The sequence below is a fragment of the Anabas testudineus genome, chromosome 7, assembly GCF_900324465.2.
Source record: "Anabas testudineus chromosome 7, fAnaTes1.2, whole genome shotgun sequence".
Lineage (NCBI taxonomy): Eukaryota > Metazoa > Chordata > Actinopteri > Anabantiformes > Anabantidae > Anabas > Anabas testudineus.
The window spans coordinates 5,477,799-5,490,741 of record NC_046616.1 but is presented as its reverse complement, the minus strand read 5'-3'; the positions used below and the strand labels follow the sequence as shown (position 1 = coordinate 5,490,741).

The 12,943-nt window shown below is 39.4% G+C and overlaps 1 protein-coding gene across 2 annotated transcripts in view; it reads left to right on the top strand.

Annotated features, from left to right (window-relative positions):
• Positions 1 to 12,943, top strand: part of LOC113167221 (plexin-A1-like) — a 204,228-nt gene that overhangs the window by 104,124 nt on the left and 87,161 nt on the right. For both annotated transcript variants that reach the window (XM_026367642.1, XM_026367641.1), the window contains exons 5-8: positions 10,970 to 11,070; positions 11,189 to 11,312; positions 11,585 to 11,738; positions 12,685 to 12,784. In XM_026367642.1, the coding sequence (XP_026223427.1) occupies positions 10,970 to 11,070; positions 11,189 to 11,312; positions 11,585 to 11,738; positions 12,685 to 12,784 (479 nt within the window). The remainder of the gene's footprint in view (positions 1 to 10,969; positions 11,071 to 11,188; positions 11,313 to 11,584; positions 11,739 to 12,684; positions 12,785 to 12,943) is intronic.

The following is a 12,943-nucleotide window of genomic DNA, read 5'->3' as shown; positions in this document are numbered from 1 at the left end:
ACACACATCTACTGAAAACACATAAAGAAATGAGACGGAAGAGCAGAAGAAAAATGTGGACTAATGTCATAAAGAGTTCATGAGGAAAGATGTAAAGACACACACTTATAGAAAGAGCAATCAAGCTAATGAGTGCTAATTAATATCACTAATACTAGACAGTGTCAGATATAGGTTGAAGCCCACATCGCCCTTCCATCAGTGAAACATCCTACCGCACATATCAATTAGATCAAGATGACTTTTATTTTTTAATCAAGGTCTACAAAAAGCTTAATTAAGTTTGAAAGGTTATGTATGTATGTAGTGTTTTTCAAATTTGCTGGACTATAACAAAAATATTCCCAAAGTTTTCATCCTAACTTTTCTAAATTATTAACTAAAAACAAAGGGAAAAAATTACATCACTGCACACTGTCTTATAGCGCATGTGATTTTTCTTTATATTCTAAATTGGCTTTGTCTCATTGAGTTCTCATTTGCCGAAGCAAACTCATTAGCAGACTAAGTACTTATAGTAAAGTCTCATTTCTAGGTATTGTTATCTTGAAATGCATTCATTCAAGAGAGTTTTACAGCTACTATAGTTTGCATAGTTCGCCCCCATTTTCCCTCTTGCCTTTCTTTTACCTGCACAACTCTCTTATCTCCTAACCGTTAATGACCACAAAGTGATAACCTTCAATGAGACTCCGCGGTACATAGATGGTAACTGCCATGTGAGTGCTGTGTAATTTACCAGCGATTAAACATAATTGACTTCCATGTGTCTGAATGAGTGTGAAGAGCAAGTGGAGTGTAATTGATACAAATGGACGCCGTCTTTGTTGATGTGACAGGGGAAATCGTGGAAATCAGTCTAGGAAGTTGAAATGTACTGTACAACACACACACACACACACACACACACACACACACTCTAATTATGGAAACACACACACTGACACTGAATTGGAATAAGAGCAAACCCTTACTATTATTACCAATTACAATTAGCGTTCATTTGCAATATCAACAAAATTAGAAGCAGAGAAAAATGTGCAACTCAGCAATGAGTTGAATTCAGTGAAAACCTGAATCTCTTTTTTGTGAGAAAATCAAATTTAAGTCCTCGACCAGTGTCCCTGCAAAGAATAAGAGCTTTGGCAAACCAGAATAACATGTATTTACAAAAAAAGTAGTAGTAGATTTCCCATTTTAACTGCTACCATCTGCATTAAATATGATGTTATTATGTTATTATATTTATGATGAGCACTGATACCTACACGTCCACTACATGTCTGTCGATGTTAATGCTGTGACCCTGTGAAATCTGTAACACTTCTTTGATGAGATGATGAGCGAAGTTCACTCCCTCCACAAAAGTAATGTGTTTGTTTAAAGACATAAGCAATTTGAGAAATACTCTGATTCACTTTCTTATAGAGCGTTAAAGCCAGAGGCAGCATGTAATTAGCCTAAGTTGGCATAAAGAATGAAAGGGGGGGCCCTTTCCTTCAAGTTAGTGCAATTTAAAGCTTGTCGAACACGGGATTTAAAGGTAATTAAATAGTTGAGTGTATACTAGTTACATGATTATTTGTATTGAGATAAACTATGAGTTTTGATCTGTTGCTGCTGGTTTATTATTTAATTATAATTAGCACCTTACTATAAAGACACAGCTCTCCAAGCTCCACTTCTGGTTAGCTGGGATACGATGCGTTCGGTGAACCCACAGGACGTGTGTGTGGCCGACGATGCCCTCAGGTGGACACATTTCACCACAAATAGCGATTAGGTGATAAAATGGCTGAAGCACCTGTTTTTGTCTTTGCATTACTTTAATTTTCTTTCATCTTTTTCCGACTGTGTAAACAAAATCAAAATCGAGATCACGTTAACCAACAGAGGAGACGAGATGAAATGACCGTGTCTTACGACAGAAGAGATAAGGGCCTTCGCTTCATCGCTGACCACATTCACAGCCCGGTCAGAGAAAAACAGTATAAGAAGGAGAGGTGACAGTTGAGGAGGTGGGAAAATATAATTGGCTTGCAGGAAATGCTCTGGTCCTTTCTCCGACTCCTCATCTTCTTAATATTCTAAGGGGTGCTCACTTCTGTCTCTCGGAGATGAAGTGAGTTTTTGAAGTAACTGCTCTCCTAGTAGCAGCTTCAGAATATCAGCATAGAATAAAATAAGGATCTCCCCCTGATGCTGAATGGGATCTTGTATTCCAGAGAGTACAGGACCAGACTGTGTGCTCTTTAGCCTGCTGATGAGAAGCATGTTCCAAGCCAGAGGCTGTATGGGCTTCAGATACTATATAGTGGTTTAAGGTTGCTGGTCCAGGAGTGTTTTTTAAGCCAAACAGAAATATCCTGAACAGAAACTGTAATTCTGTTCTCTGCTCTTTGGACAGAAGTTAACTTAAATCCAATGATACATTCTAATGTGAACATACAGTTCCCATCAGGAACAGGACGGAGTGTAATCATGTTTGATTAGATGTTTCGTGACACACTCCTTGTGCTCCTTGTGCTCACGGACATATTCAAGGTTTACTTTGACTGCTCATAACTCCTTTCTGACCTGCACTGCTGCTGCTGTGTTATATGCGAGGCTAGATTAAATGTTCTGTTGGTTTATTTGACAAGGTAAGCCACCTGCTGCACTCTTCCCATTGGCTTGCCGACATGGGGTCCCAGAGTACAGTACCCTTCTTACTGTGTTACTTGAAGTCCTCCCCTATATAGTCCATTATCTTTACCCTGTTTGTCCCCTTCCTCCCCTCTTCAACCCCCCAGTCCTCTCTCTCCTTGTTGAATAATAGAAATGCCATGTGATGAGAGCTCAAACATCAAAAAGCCCATTTCCTATCTTGACAGAGCAATTTACCTTTTCCCATATTCACTCACACACATAATTAAAAGGGCTGGATTGGACTGCAGCGTATGGACTGCGTATCTGAATATCCGTAGTGACTCACATATAAGCATGCACAGGCACATTGCATGAAAACATAAAACTGTCCTCTTCACTGCGAGAAGAGAGTTTTCGATTAGCAGGCAATGGATTTATACATGGCTCTCTCTGTGTCGCCTCTATACACACACACACACACACTGACACACACTGTCTCTGTGTTCTCTCGCTCTGTATCTTTGCTTGCCTCTAGCTTTTGCTCTGTTGCTTTCTGTTCAGTGATATCACATCATTTTTGTGCTCTTAAAAATGAACAATGGCACTAAATCAATTTTATCATGGCTACTGTTTCCTCGTTACATGTTCAAATTGTCCCAATCTAATAAAAACAGCAGGGTAAGAGAGATTTTTCATCCTGTCATCACCTTCTGTTGTTGACGTCATTGAGACAGAAATATTTCTTGTATGCTGTATGCCCCATATGGATGAGATCACCTGATTGATTTAAAGGAAACTGATATAGATTGCATGTAACATTGACTTCTATCAGATTAGTCATCGTATAATTACTAATATTAGGTGCAGCTATGACAGTGGTGCTTTTTTGTTCAGTTCAAACCCAGGCTCTGATCCTTCCCTTGTCATAGAGTCACCACCAGATTTCCACTACTGATCTCACAGGGCAAGGTCAAGCCTCTCCACTTGTAAAACAGCTTCGTAAGGTGACCCGTTGGCAGCTAATGGCTTCGCTCCTGCTTCTGTGAGGCCGCTCAGACAGTCGCATAATGGTGTGATGATGTTCCTCCGCGTATCGATTTAGCTACAGTACAGAAATGTACTGAGTCGTACTGTACTGCACAGTGGAGAAACCCTACCCCTGGCATCACATCAGAGAGGGTTCATATTCAATTCACTCAGCATTTACTGCACTTGGAGGTCAAGAGACTGATGCGCAGTCCTTCTAAAGCAGTTTCTTTGGTGTTTGTCCAACTTTGAAGTTGCAAAAAAATATTAGTGAATCAGGGACAAGGAGAATAATAAGGAGAGGATAGAGAAATGTACTTTAAGTGCCCTTAGCCCTTTCAATAACAGTAATTGGTGAGTTAACTTTTGAAATGGCATGTCTTGGCACATGTTTAGCGAAGTCCAGCTGAAACCAGTGACAGGATGCTTAAGACTATTGCTTAAAGGCTGTGTCATTTAAGTCAGAGGATAACTGTGAATTTATCTCTGAGCAAAACATTGAAGAACTTCAGGGCTGCTGCTGTCTAAAGTTCAAGTTTAATACGTCACTATTGCTGACCTCTGACCTCATTAAACATTTTTACATACACCAAAATGAGTGGTGGCTCCAAAGCAGATTAAGAGAGAGAGAGGGAAACGCTTTGCCTGGGTTTCTTTTGAAGACACAGAAAATCTGTTTTTTAGGAATAGAGGAAATGCTGCAAGACGCGTTGAAAGCAGTTGCTTCTGTGCTCATTACCAGTCTGTGTGCAGCTCATTGGATACATTATGGGGTATTTGTAGTGGGTTTGAGAGCTGGACATAACCGTTTCCTCATGGTGGTAGTCAATTTAAAAACTGCAAAGTGCACATCATACTGCCTCAGCAAAAAGTGCAACACAGGTAATAAAATAAGATGTATAGTTCATTTTATTATACATAGTCTACCAAAGCAAATGTTAAAATAGCTCATAAGTTTAAATAATTCATAATGACTTTTTTATAAATGTCATATTTTAATATGTTAATATATTAATCACATATTTGCATGCTGTGGATATTGTACTGTTTATTTTATTGTATTATTGCACTAGCATCATTTTCAGTGGCATCCACTGAAACTCTTGTCTTGCTCTTACCTACACACAAATGCACACACACACACACACACACCCATCCCAGCTGTCGATCTGTCAAGGCAGAGAGATGAGTGATCGGCTGATCATAATGTGATTTGTGAGACGGTCAAAGAGACAGACAGCCAGAGAGAGAGATGTCTTAATGTGGTAGAGAGGAACAGCGTGACTTGGGTTTGAACAAAGTAATGGGCTAAAGTTGATTTGTGACAGAGCCGACTGAGTGTGTGTGAGAAAAAAATGAGAGAAAACAGAATATTCTTTGCACAAAAGTCTTTTTGTGTATGTACGTTTTTTTTAGCACAAGCTGCATGGAATGATCTATTTACTGTGAATTACATCTGCAGTTAGACAACAATTTAAATGTAGGTTTAAAAGCATAGTTTAACAATTTGGGAAACAGGATTAATTGCATGATATCTGCTGAAACCCATGTCATATTCCTATCTACACACAAATGCGTGCACGCATCTGTTCTGTCTGAAACCAGCAGACACACACTTAGTCTGCTTAGTTTTGTGCAAAAACTGGAAGGGGAAACCACTAACCTGTGTTCAAAGGTGCAAATCCGCACCTGCAGAGCTCTCAAATTAGTATGTTATACCTTATATGTTCCAGTATATCTGTGCAAAAACAGAAGTTGGGTTTTTAGTGGGAAGATGCCAGGTATCCCGTACACTTCGGGAACCGACTGCTCCTGGCCAAGAAATGCTACCAGATTTCCCAAATGAGATAAAATGTGATAATGAGTGAGCCCCAAAGTCGCTGGTAGGAGAATTTTGTTAGCTGTGGACAGAGTTAATGTAGCCTGTTGCCACAGATTTCAGTTTCTATGCTAAGATAAACTGTCTGACTGCCACTTTATCTTTTTACTATTTAACTAATCAGGCAAGAAAACAAAAAGAACAATGACTTCTTGGTTACTGCAGGTGAGATTGAAGATAATAATACTGCAGATGGTGTGACCCAAGGGCTTCTCCTTTAGTGTAAAGTCAACAGACTTCTTTTTCGTAGTCACTAATACTGAGTGTGTATGCCTACACCGAGCCATACTCAATACGGTTTTCAACTGGTAGTTGTCCACTGTAACTCAAGCTTGATCCAGATGATACAAGTCACACACAGCGATGCACTCTCACACCACTATCTGTCTTTTCTACAAAAGAAGCTAACAAAGAGAAACATATTAAAGCGGGTTAGTGATCATGAACATTGTCAGCATGGGTGTTAGCCCTTAGATATAAAATTTCCCATTGTTGTTATTGTTGGACTATGGCTAAAACCATCTGGTGATTACAGCGCGAGTGTGAATGTACCTCTAAAGGATAATGATGGAGAGATTTTCTCTTTACATGTGTCTGTATTTTTCTTATGTTTCCCTTCTCTCTGTTTTTCCAAGGTTTTGTCTGTATGTGTCTGTCTGTGATCAATGGCCTCATTTGCTGTGTTTTTCTGTGTGTCCAGCCAAATTCAAGACAGATGAGAGCATAACAGAAAAATAGAGAAGCAGGGAGGGAAGGAAATTGGACAGACGGATAAAATAAATATTAGAAAATAAACTTAACATGGAAAAAAGTGTGTAATTTATATCGCATGTGCAAGCTACTATTTTTGTTTATAATGTACCTGAACACCGTGTCTCATGCGTGCATTTTATGTTTTGCATTCATTCCATTGTAATTTACATTTACACATTAGAGTTGATACCATTACTTTCATGAACGTGTGTATTTTACCACATCTGGATGCACTTTGTTGCTGGTAACATATGTACATTTGTATGGCAACTTAAAATCCTGCTTGCCAGCAGGATAAGCCATCCATCAGCCTATTGTGCAGTGATAACGCCTTATATTCTCCCTCCATATTATACAGATGGAACAATTACAGCTGGGCCTATAGCTGCGCCTAGCTGGGACCACACGGGTCCCATATATGGAATGAAACATCAGTTGCAATTACATTTGTGTGTCTTTCTCATTCATCTTGCCTGCATTCCTCATCCACATCTCCATCCTAGCAGCCCCCACCCCCGTCCTTCCTCTAATCTGCCACTAGGCAAATTAAGAGCCTCTCTATAATGACCCAAATGAGAGAAGCTCATTTGTAGCTGTTATTTATTTGTAATAAACTCCCCCATTTCTCTGCCCTCCCTCTTTTCCACTCTGGTGGAAATATGACACAAAAAAATGAAAAGGGATTTTAATCCTGCTGGTTCTTGTGGCCACAGACACTGTCCATTATCATGTTGAAGACTAGAGTTAATGTTTAAAATTGACGTTTTCCCTCTGTGATGTCATTCTATCTGCCTTCCAACTCTTCTTCTCCTCATTCTCCTGCCCTTTCCTCCTGCCACCTCCCTTTACTGTCCACAGATTAATGTGTTTCCCTCTGCAGCAGCAAATAGGCCAGGGATGAAAATGCCATATTTAATATAAATAGGCGGTTCTCACTTACTTACTGTCTCTCTTTCACACACACAAACACACATGCTCTCTAGCCACCTCAGTAAGACAAAGAGTCTTGGCTGAGCATCTTCCATTTCCCATCCCCATTATCTGTTTTCTAAAACTCAATAATTGAACTGTTCCATTGGAATACATCATCCGCCCCACTATCACAAAACCCGATTGAATAAACTTCTCTCTCTGGCTATTGTGCTTGAGTGTGACATGTTTTTTTTTTTCCTCCTCCCTCTTTCAGATAGGCTGTATTACTACTGTGGTATTTGTCCAGGCGCAAGTAATGACTGCAATTTGCTGCTATTTGATGTCCTGTATGAGCCCTGTGCCTGGTAATGGTAGCATTATAATAGTTATCAGACACAGGTTACTATTATCATGCTATGAATCTGCCATAAGCTATTGTGTTCGACTGTACATCAGAGTGACACAAAAGGAGGAGATTCACAGTCTGAGGATGAAATGGAGGGGATGGAGGGGATTACTGCTTCTAGCTGAGAGAGGTGTTTGTATGAAAGCTGCCAAGGGTTGTAACTTGAAATGAGATCATATTACGAATTTACAATATCAGAACCACAAAAGGAAAAAGTCCTTTCTCAACACAATAATTGCCAATAAAATAATGACATATTTATAAAATAATATAACAATAATAAAATGTTGTCATTTTAGATTAGCGTGTACATGTTTATGTAACCATAACTCAAAGTTTTGGACATAGTGTATTTTTGCCGTGATGATGGTGAAACACCATAGCTCATCAAACATATTTACACTTCATCACGTCTGTCCAGTCGTGGTGCATGTGAAAGAAAAATCGGACAATCACAGAAAGTCATATTGTATGAGAACCATGAATGTCTGTGCAAAATACTGCAGCAGTCTATTTACTGGATGTTGAGATATTTCAAATGATAAAGGAAAAACTTGACCTTTTGATACGGCTAGATGATGATTTGGGTTTCTCAAGTCATTAAGATGCGTACATCCTCTGGGGACTATAAATGTCTGCACTAAATTTAACCACAGTCCATTCAATTTCAAAGTGTTGACCTCATAGTGAGGCTAGAGGAAAGGTCATGTGGTCACCTGAGTCATTTAATCCTCCATAGACATGAATGTCTGTACAGAATCTTAATGGTTATTCATGTAATAGTTGTTGAGATATTTAGACTACAGTAAAATATAAAACAGAATATTTTAGTTTTACCAGGATTTACATCTTGCTTTAGACTTAGACTGGTTTGAACATCTACATTCATGAGTTGCAGATTTAGATTTTATGATTTGATGTTGTGTGTGTTCATGAATTGGTTTTTCTTTGAGTCATATGACTGAAATACTGCTAAATCGTACATGTCAGAAGGGAAACCCATCCAAACAAACCGATGTCTCACCAAACCACAATCTGAGTGCGGCGTGCTCTCTTGAATGTTACGTTTTCATGTGGGCTGCTCGCATAAGCTGCAACTGGAACAGATTCTAGCAGAGTACTTTGAAGACGGGAAGCAGAAGCTGCTCCATACAGTGAGACTCATCTAAAAAGCAGAGGGGGTGGTCAGTGGAGGGATGGTGTATAATACCTGGTATATAAACTATACAGTGACATGAAAACCAACATATGCATGTGTGTCTTAGTTATGCAGCAGTTGTCCAGACAAAAGAGGTGAAAGAGCCTGATTTACTTTGAAGGTTGAGAAGTTTGGGGAAAAAGGTGCATGAAGGTAGAGTTTCCTCTTTGAAGGTTTCTACACTGCTGTGCCTGCAGCTGCCATTAGAATTCACCCTCACCACCTTGCAGCTCACCTGGTGTGCCCCCTGCCTCTGCAGTGTTATTGATGTCGTACTTCACCAGACTTAGGCAGCTGGAGGTGTGTGTACGTGCACGTGGGCACATGTGCGCATGTGCTCATGTGCTCATGTGAATGTAAACATGTCTTGGGTGGTCAGTGATGTATTTAGGTATTTAAAAACGGAGTTCACCTGAGGCAGTTTCCTGTCTGCCAGTCCACCAGTGCAACCAGCAACCAACAAGTTTTGATAAATGGAAGCTAAAACATATACACTGCAGATTTTGGAGATTTAAGTGAGACTAAACCTGATTATGCATTGGTATGATTAAAGCATTGGGCAATGTTCACCAGAGTGAAACAAACAGAACGTACAGGCTGCAGCGAAAAACATGTCTGTTTAATGATAACTGCAGGGAAGTAATGAACTTCTAAAATGACTATTGTGGAAACTGACTTCAAGAATAATAATTCCTGTCTGTCTCACTGTGTCCCCTAGTGTTCAGATACCCATTTGCTTGCAGTTTAAAAGAAAGGTAAATTTGGACAGCATTGTTTGATGTCCTTGTTAATACTCACATTCTCCAGTTTCTCCAAAGAGATCATTGAAGTTTCATCTTATCTTAGTCATGCAGACACACAGATGGTAGCCGTTAGAGATTTAGCAGATAAAATGAGTAATCCCCGATGTTTATCTGAATGGTGTTAAGTACAATAGCATATTCTTTGCAAGGAATTCATAGGAATTAGGCAAACATAGTCTTCTTATGTTTTGTTGAAGACTCAGAAAGAAAGCCACGGGTGCTTCCATTAAAACAAAGACAGTGAATGAAATAAATAAGAGTGAAGTCATTTCTTTTTGCATGCTCACATGGGTACAGTCACTTGATCTTTGCTTAGTAAATGCCTATGAATAATTGCTAGTGTGAACATTTATGGCAGTGCTACTATGCAGGTGTTTAGCAGACAGTTTGGTTTGCATTCTAACATGCAGCATTTAATAATTAGTAACAGAAACAAAGAGCTGATCAGAATGTCAAGTGCACAATGGGCAAGCAGCTTTATACGACCCATATTTACATGTCATTCGTGACTATGAGGCAGTCACTTGAGACAGCATGAATCTTTTCTGCAAATGTTCCCAAAACAACAATGTTGAAGTGACAAAGGCCTCTTGTGCTCGTAGGGATCATGGCACACTGCTCATGTTGATCTGATCTGCCACTGGAAGGGCTGCTAATTTTGGAAATGTTGCTATGGGTCATGGATGCGTTGATGCACATTTGGATTAAAAGAAAAAAAGTGTAATGTCCATAATTAAGTTGGAAATAACACTGACGTCACAAGCTTACTCTAACAGATTTTACTCTGTGAAATCTACAAAGTGTCTTGAGTAGTGGTTTGATCTTTCAGCATTGAATCAGTTTCTTTGTAATCCAACTTGGATGCTACAAAGGAAAGACAAATAAAAACTAAAAAAAAAAAACACATATATACATATTAGGAAAGACAAATGTCCATGTATTTGGGATTGTTTTCAGTTTCCAGTAATTCATTTTTACTAGATTTTAGTGGGAACCTCTCAAAAGAAACTGTTTGCTTGCATGAACATTTTCTGATCCACTGGAGAGCTGTGGGCAGAACTATGTTACAGAAAGCTTGTTTGTCAGAGCCTGTAATCGTAAGCCATATGTGTGTTTACATGTGTTTAAACCTCGACTTTTCCCCCTCTAGCTAGCTTTGTACGTGGCACTATGGAGTTGTAAGAAGCACCCCAGAGCTGTTTATATCTGATAGTCACAGTGGGTTTGCTCCTTTAATTTCATGTTCCAGGCACCTCCAGTAGATCCTGTTTATACCAGGCCTATATTATCATATAAACTGTTTGCAGGTAGTGTACACAAGGTTTGTGCTCAACATTAATCAGTTGCGTGTGTTTTATTTCCAGGTCACACGAGTACCAGTGGAGAGCTGTGAGCAGTACACTTCCTGTGGAGCCTGTCTGGGATCAGGAGACCCGCACTGTGGCTGGTGTGTGCTGCACAATGTGTAAGTGCATATACTGTATACTTTGTTATATCTGTTCAGTGGTTATTTTGCATTTAAAGTGGATGTGAATTGAATTTTATTAAGGATTTTGAACTGGAATGTGGTCGTCTTGTTCTAGATGTTCGAGAAAGGATCACTGTGAACGTGCAGAGGAACCTCAGCGTTTCACCACAAGGGTGGAGCAATGTGTCCGACTCTCTGTCCAACCTGACACCATCTCTGTGACCATGTCAGAAGTGCAGGTACAGTGTTGTTTCCGTCTGCCGTCGTAAAAGAAAGCCTGACAGGAAAAGTGAAACAATATAGATGTGAAACAAGATTATAAAAAGCATGTTCTTGTTATGGCAAGCTGTCCATCATTTTGAGTATGAGCTGAAAACTGAGTTTTGATCCACATATAAGTTAGTTTCTATTGTGGTGCAATAGAAATCCTTCCTATTGTATCACTCATGGAGTATATTGACTTACATGTATGTTGTGCAATGAATTATTCTGCTTTGCTTCCTTCTTCTAGCTGGTACTTCAGACCCAGAATGTGCCCGGTCTGTTTGCTGGAGTAAACTGCTCATTTGAGGACTACGTAGAGACGGAAGGGCGCATCTATGGTGGACGGATCTTCTGTCTTTCCCCTTCTACTAAAGAGGTCGCCCCAATCACACAAGACCAAGGTAAAAGACATAGCATGTCATTATGAATGTTTATTTCTTAACTCATTGCTCAACAACTGCTACTGTAAATGTAAGCAATCACCAACAAGCCAGAGGGTTGTTGTTGGATTTTATTTTATTAGTGTATATTTGTTGTTTTCCTGCTCAGCATCCTGTTAGATGGATGCATACAGCCATGTATAGGTCTATTAATTATGAATCAATTTTGATAGAGAGGGTGAGAGGCTGCTGACATCACTTGAAAAATGGCAAAATACTCATATATGACTGTTTATTGCTTTTTTAGTTCTAGTTTTTAATTATAAGTACTGGGGCTCTGTATATCTCTTTCAGTAAATTAATTGTGCTGGTGTGGAAGTTGCACTTTCTGAGTTTAATGACATTTTGGACACTTGCAGAAGTTTTGTTTCAGAGAGAAAATTACTCTACCACATTCTGGGCGTTGCGGTTGAGCAGTTTTGCTTGATGTTGCACAAATATAATTTGTTTGCTTTATTCACCCTGTTCACTCAACTGTGCAAAACATGAGACATTCTGCTCTTTAACTGTACCAATTCCTTACAATTATGAACATTAGAAACTGCTGATTCACAGACTTACTGCATACAACTCATAAATGTATCCGGGCAGCTGAACTGTTTCCTCGGTCAAGTAACTTCCCTAAAAATTGTATTGATTCTGCTTCAGGCTCTGTTCACTTTTCAGCAGAAACACTGTGGCTCCAAAATGCCAGCAATACAGCAATTGACAAGAAACACCTACAACGAGGCTGATAATATTTTAGAATACATTGCAAAGGGGTTGGGCATGATCCCAGGGTCATGGAACGTTTGCCACACGCTAACTGAAAGTGATAATGTCAGATTTGTGCTATGAAAATATACAAAGTCTATAAAGGGGAAAAAAGCACTGACAGTATTTAATGTGAATGTTTGTCTCCTTGTAGGTGACCAGCGTGTCATTAAGTTGTATCTGAAGTCAAAGGAGACGGGGAAAAAGTTTGCCAGCGTTGACTTTGTGTTCTACAACTGCAGTGTCCACCAATCGTAAGTTATTCTTTGTAGTTTTTCAAAGTTATATATACACAGTACTATTTCAAATATACAATTACATCACCAGCCCAGCAAGATGCAGCCCAGTGGAAATCAGTGATCTATAAACGTTTGACCTCTGAGTATCTGCTCTAATGGGGAACTGAGAGAACA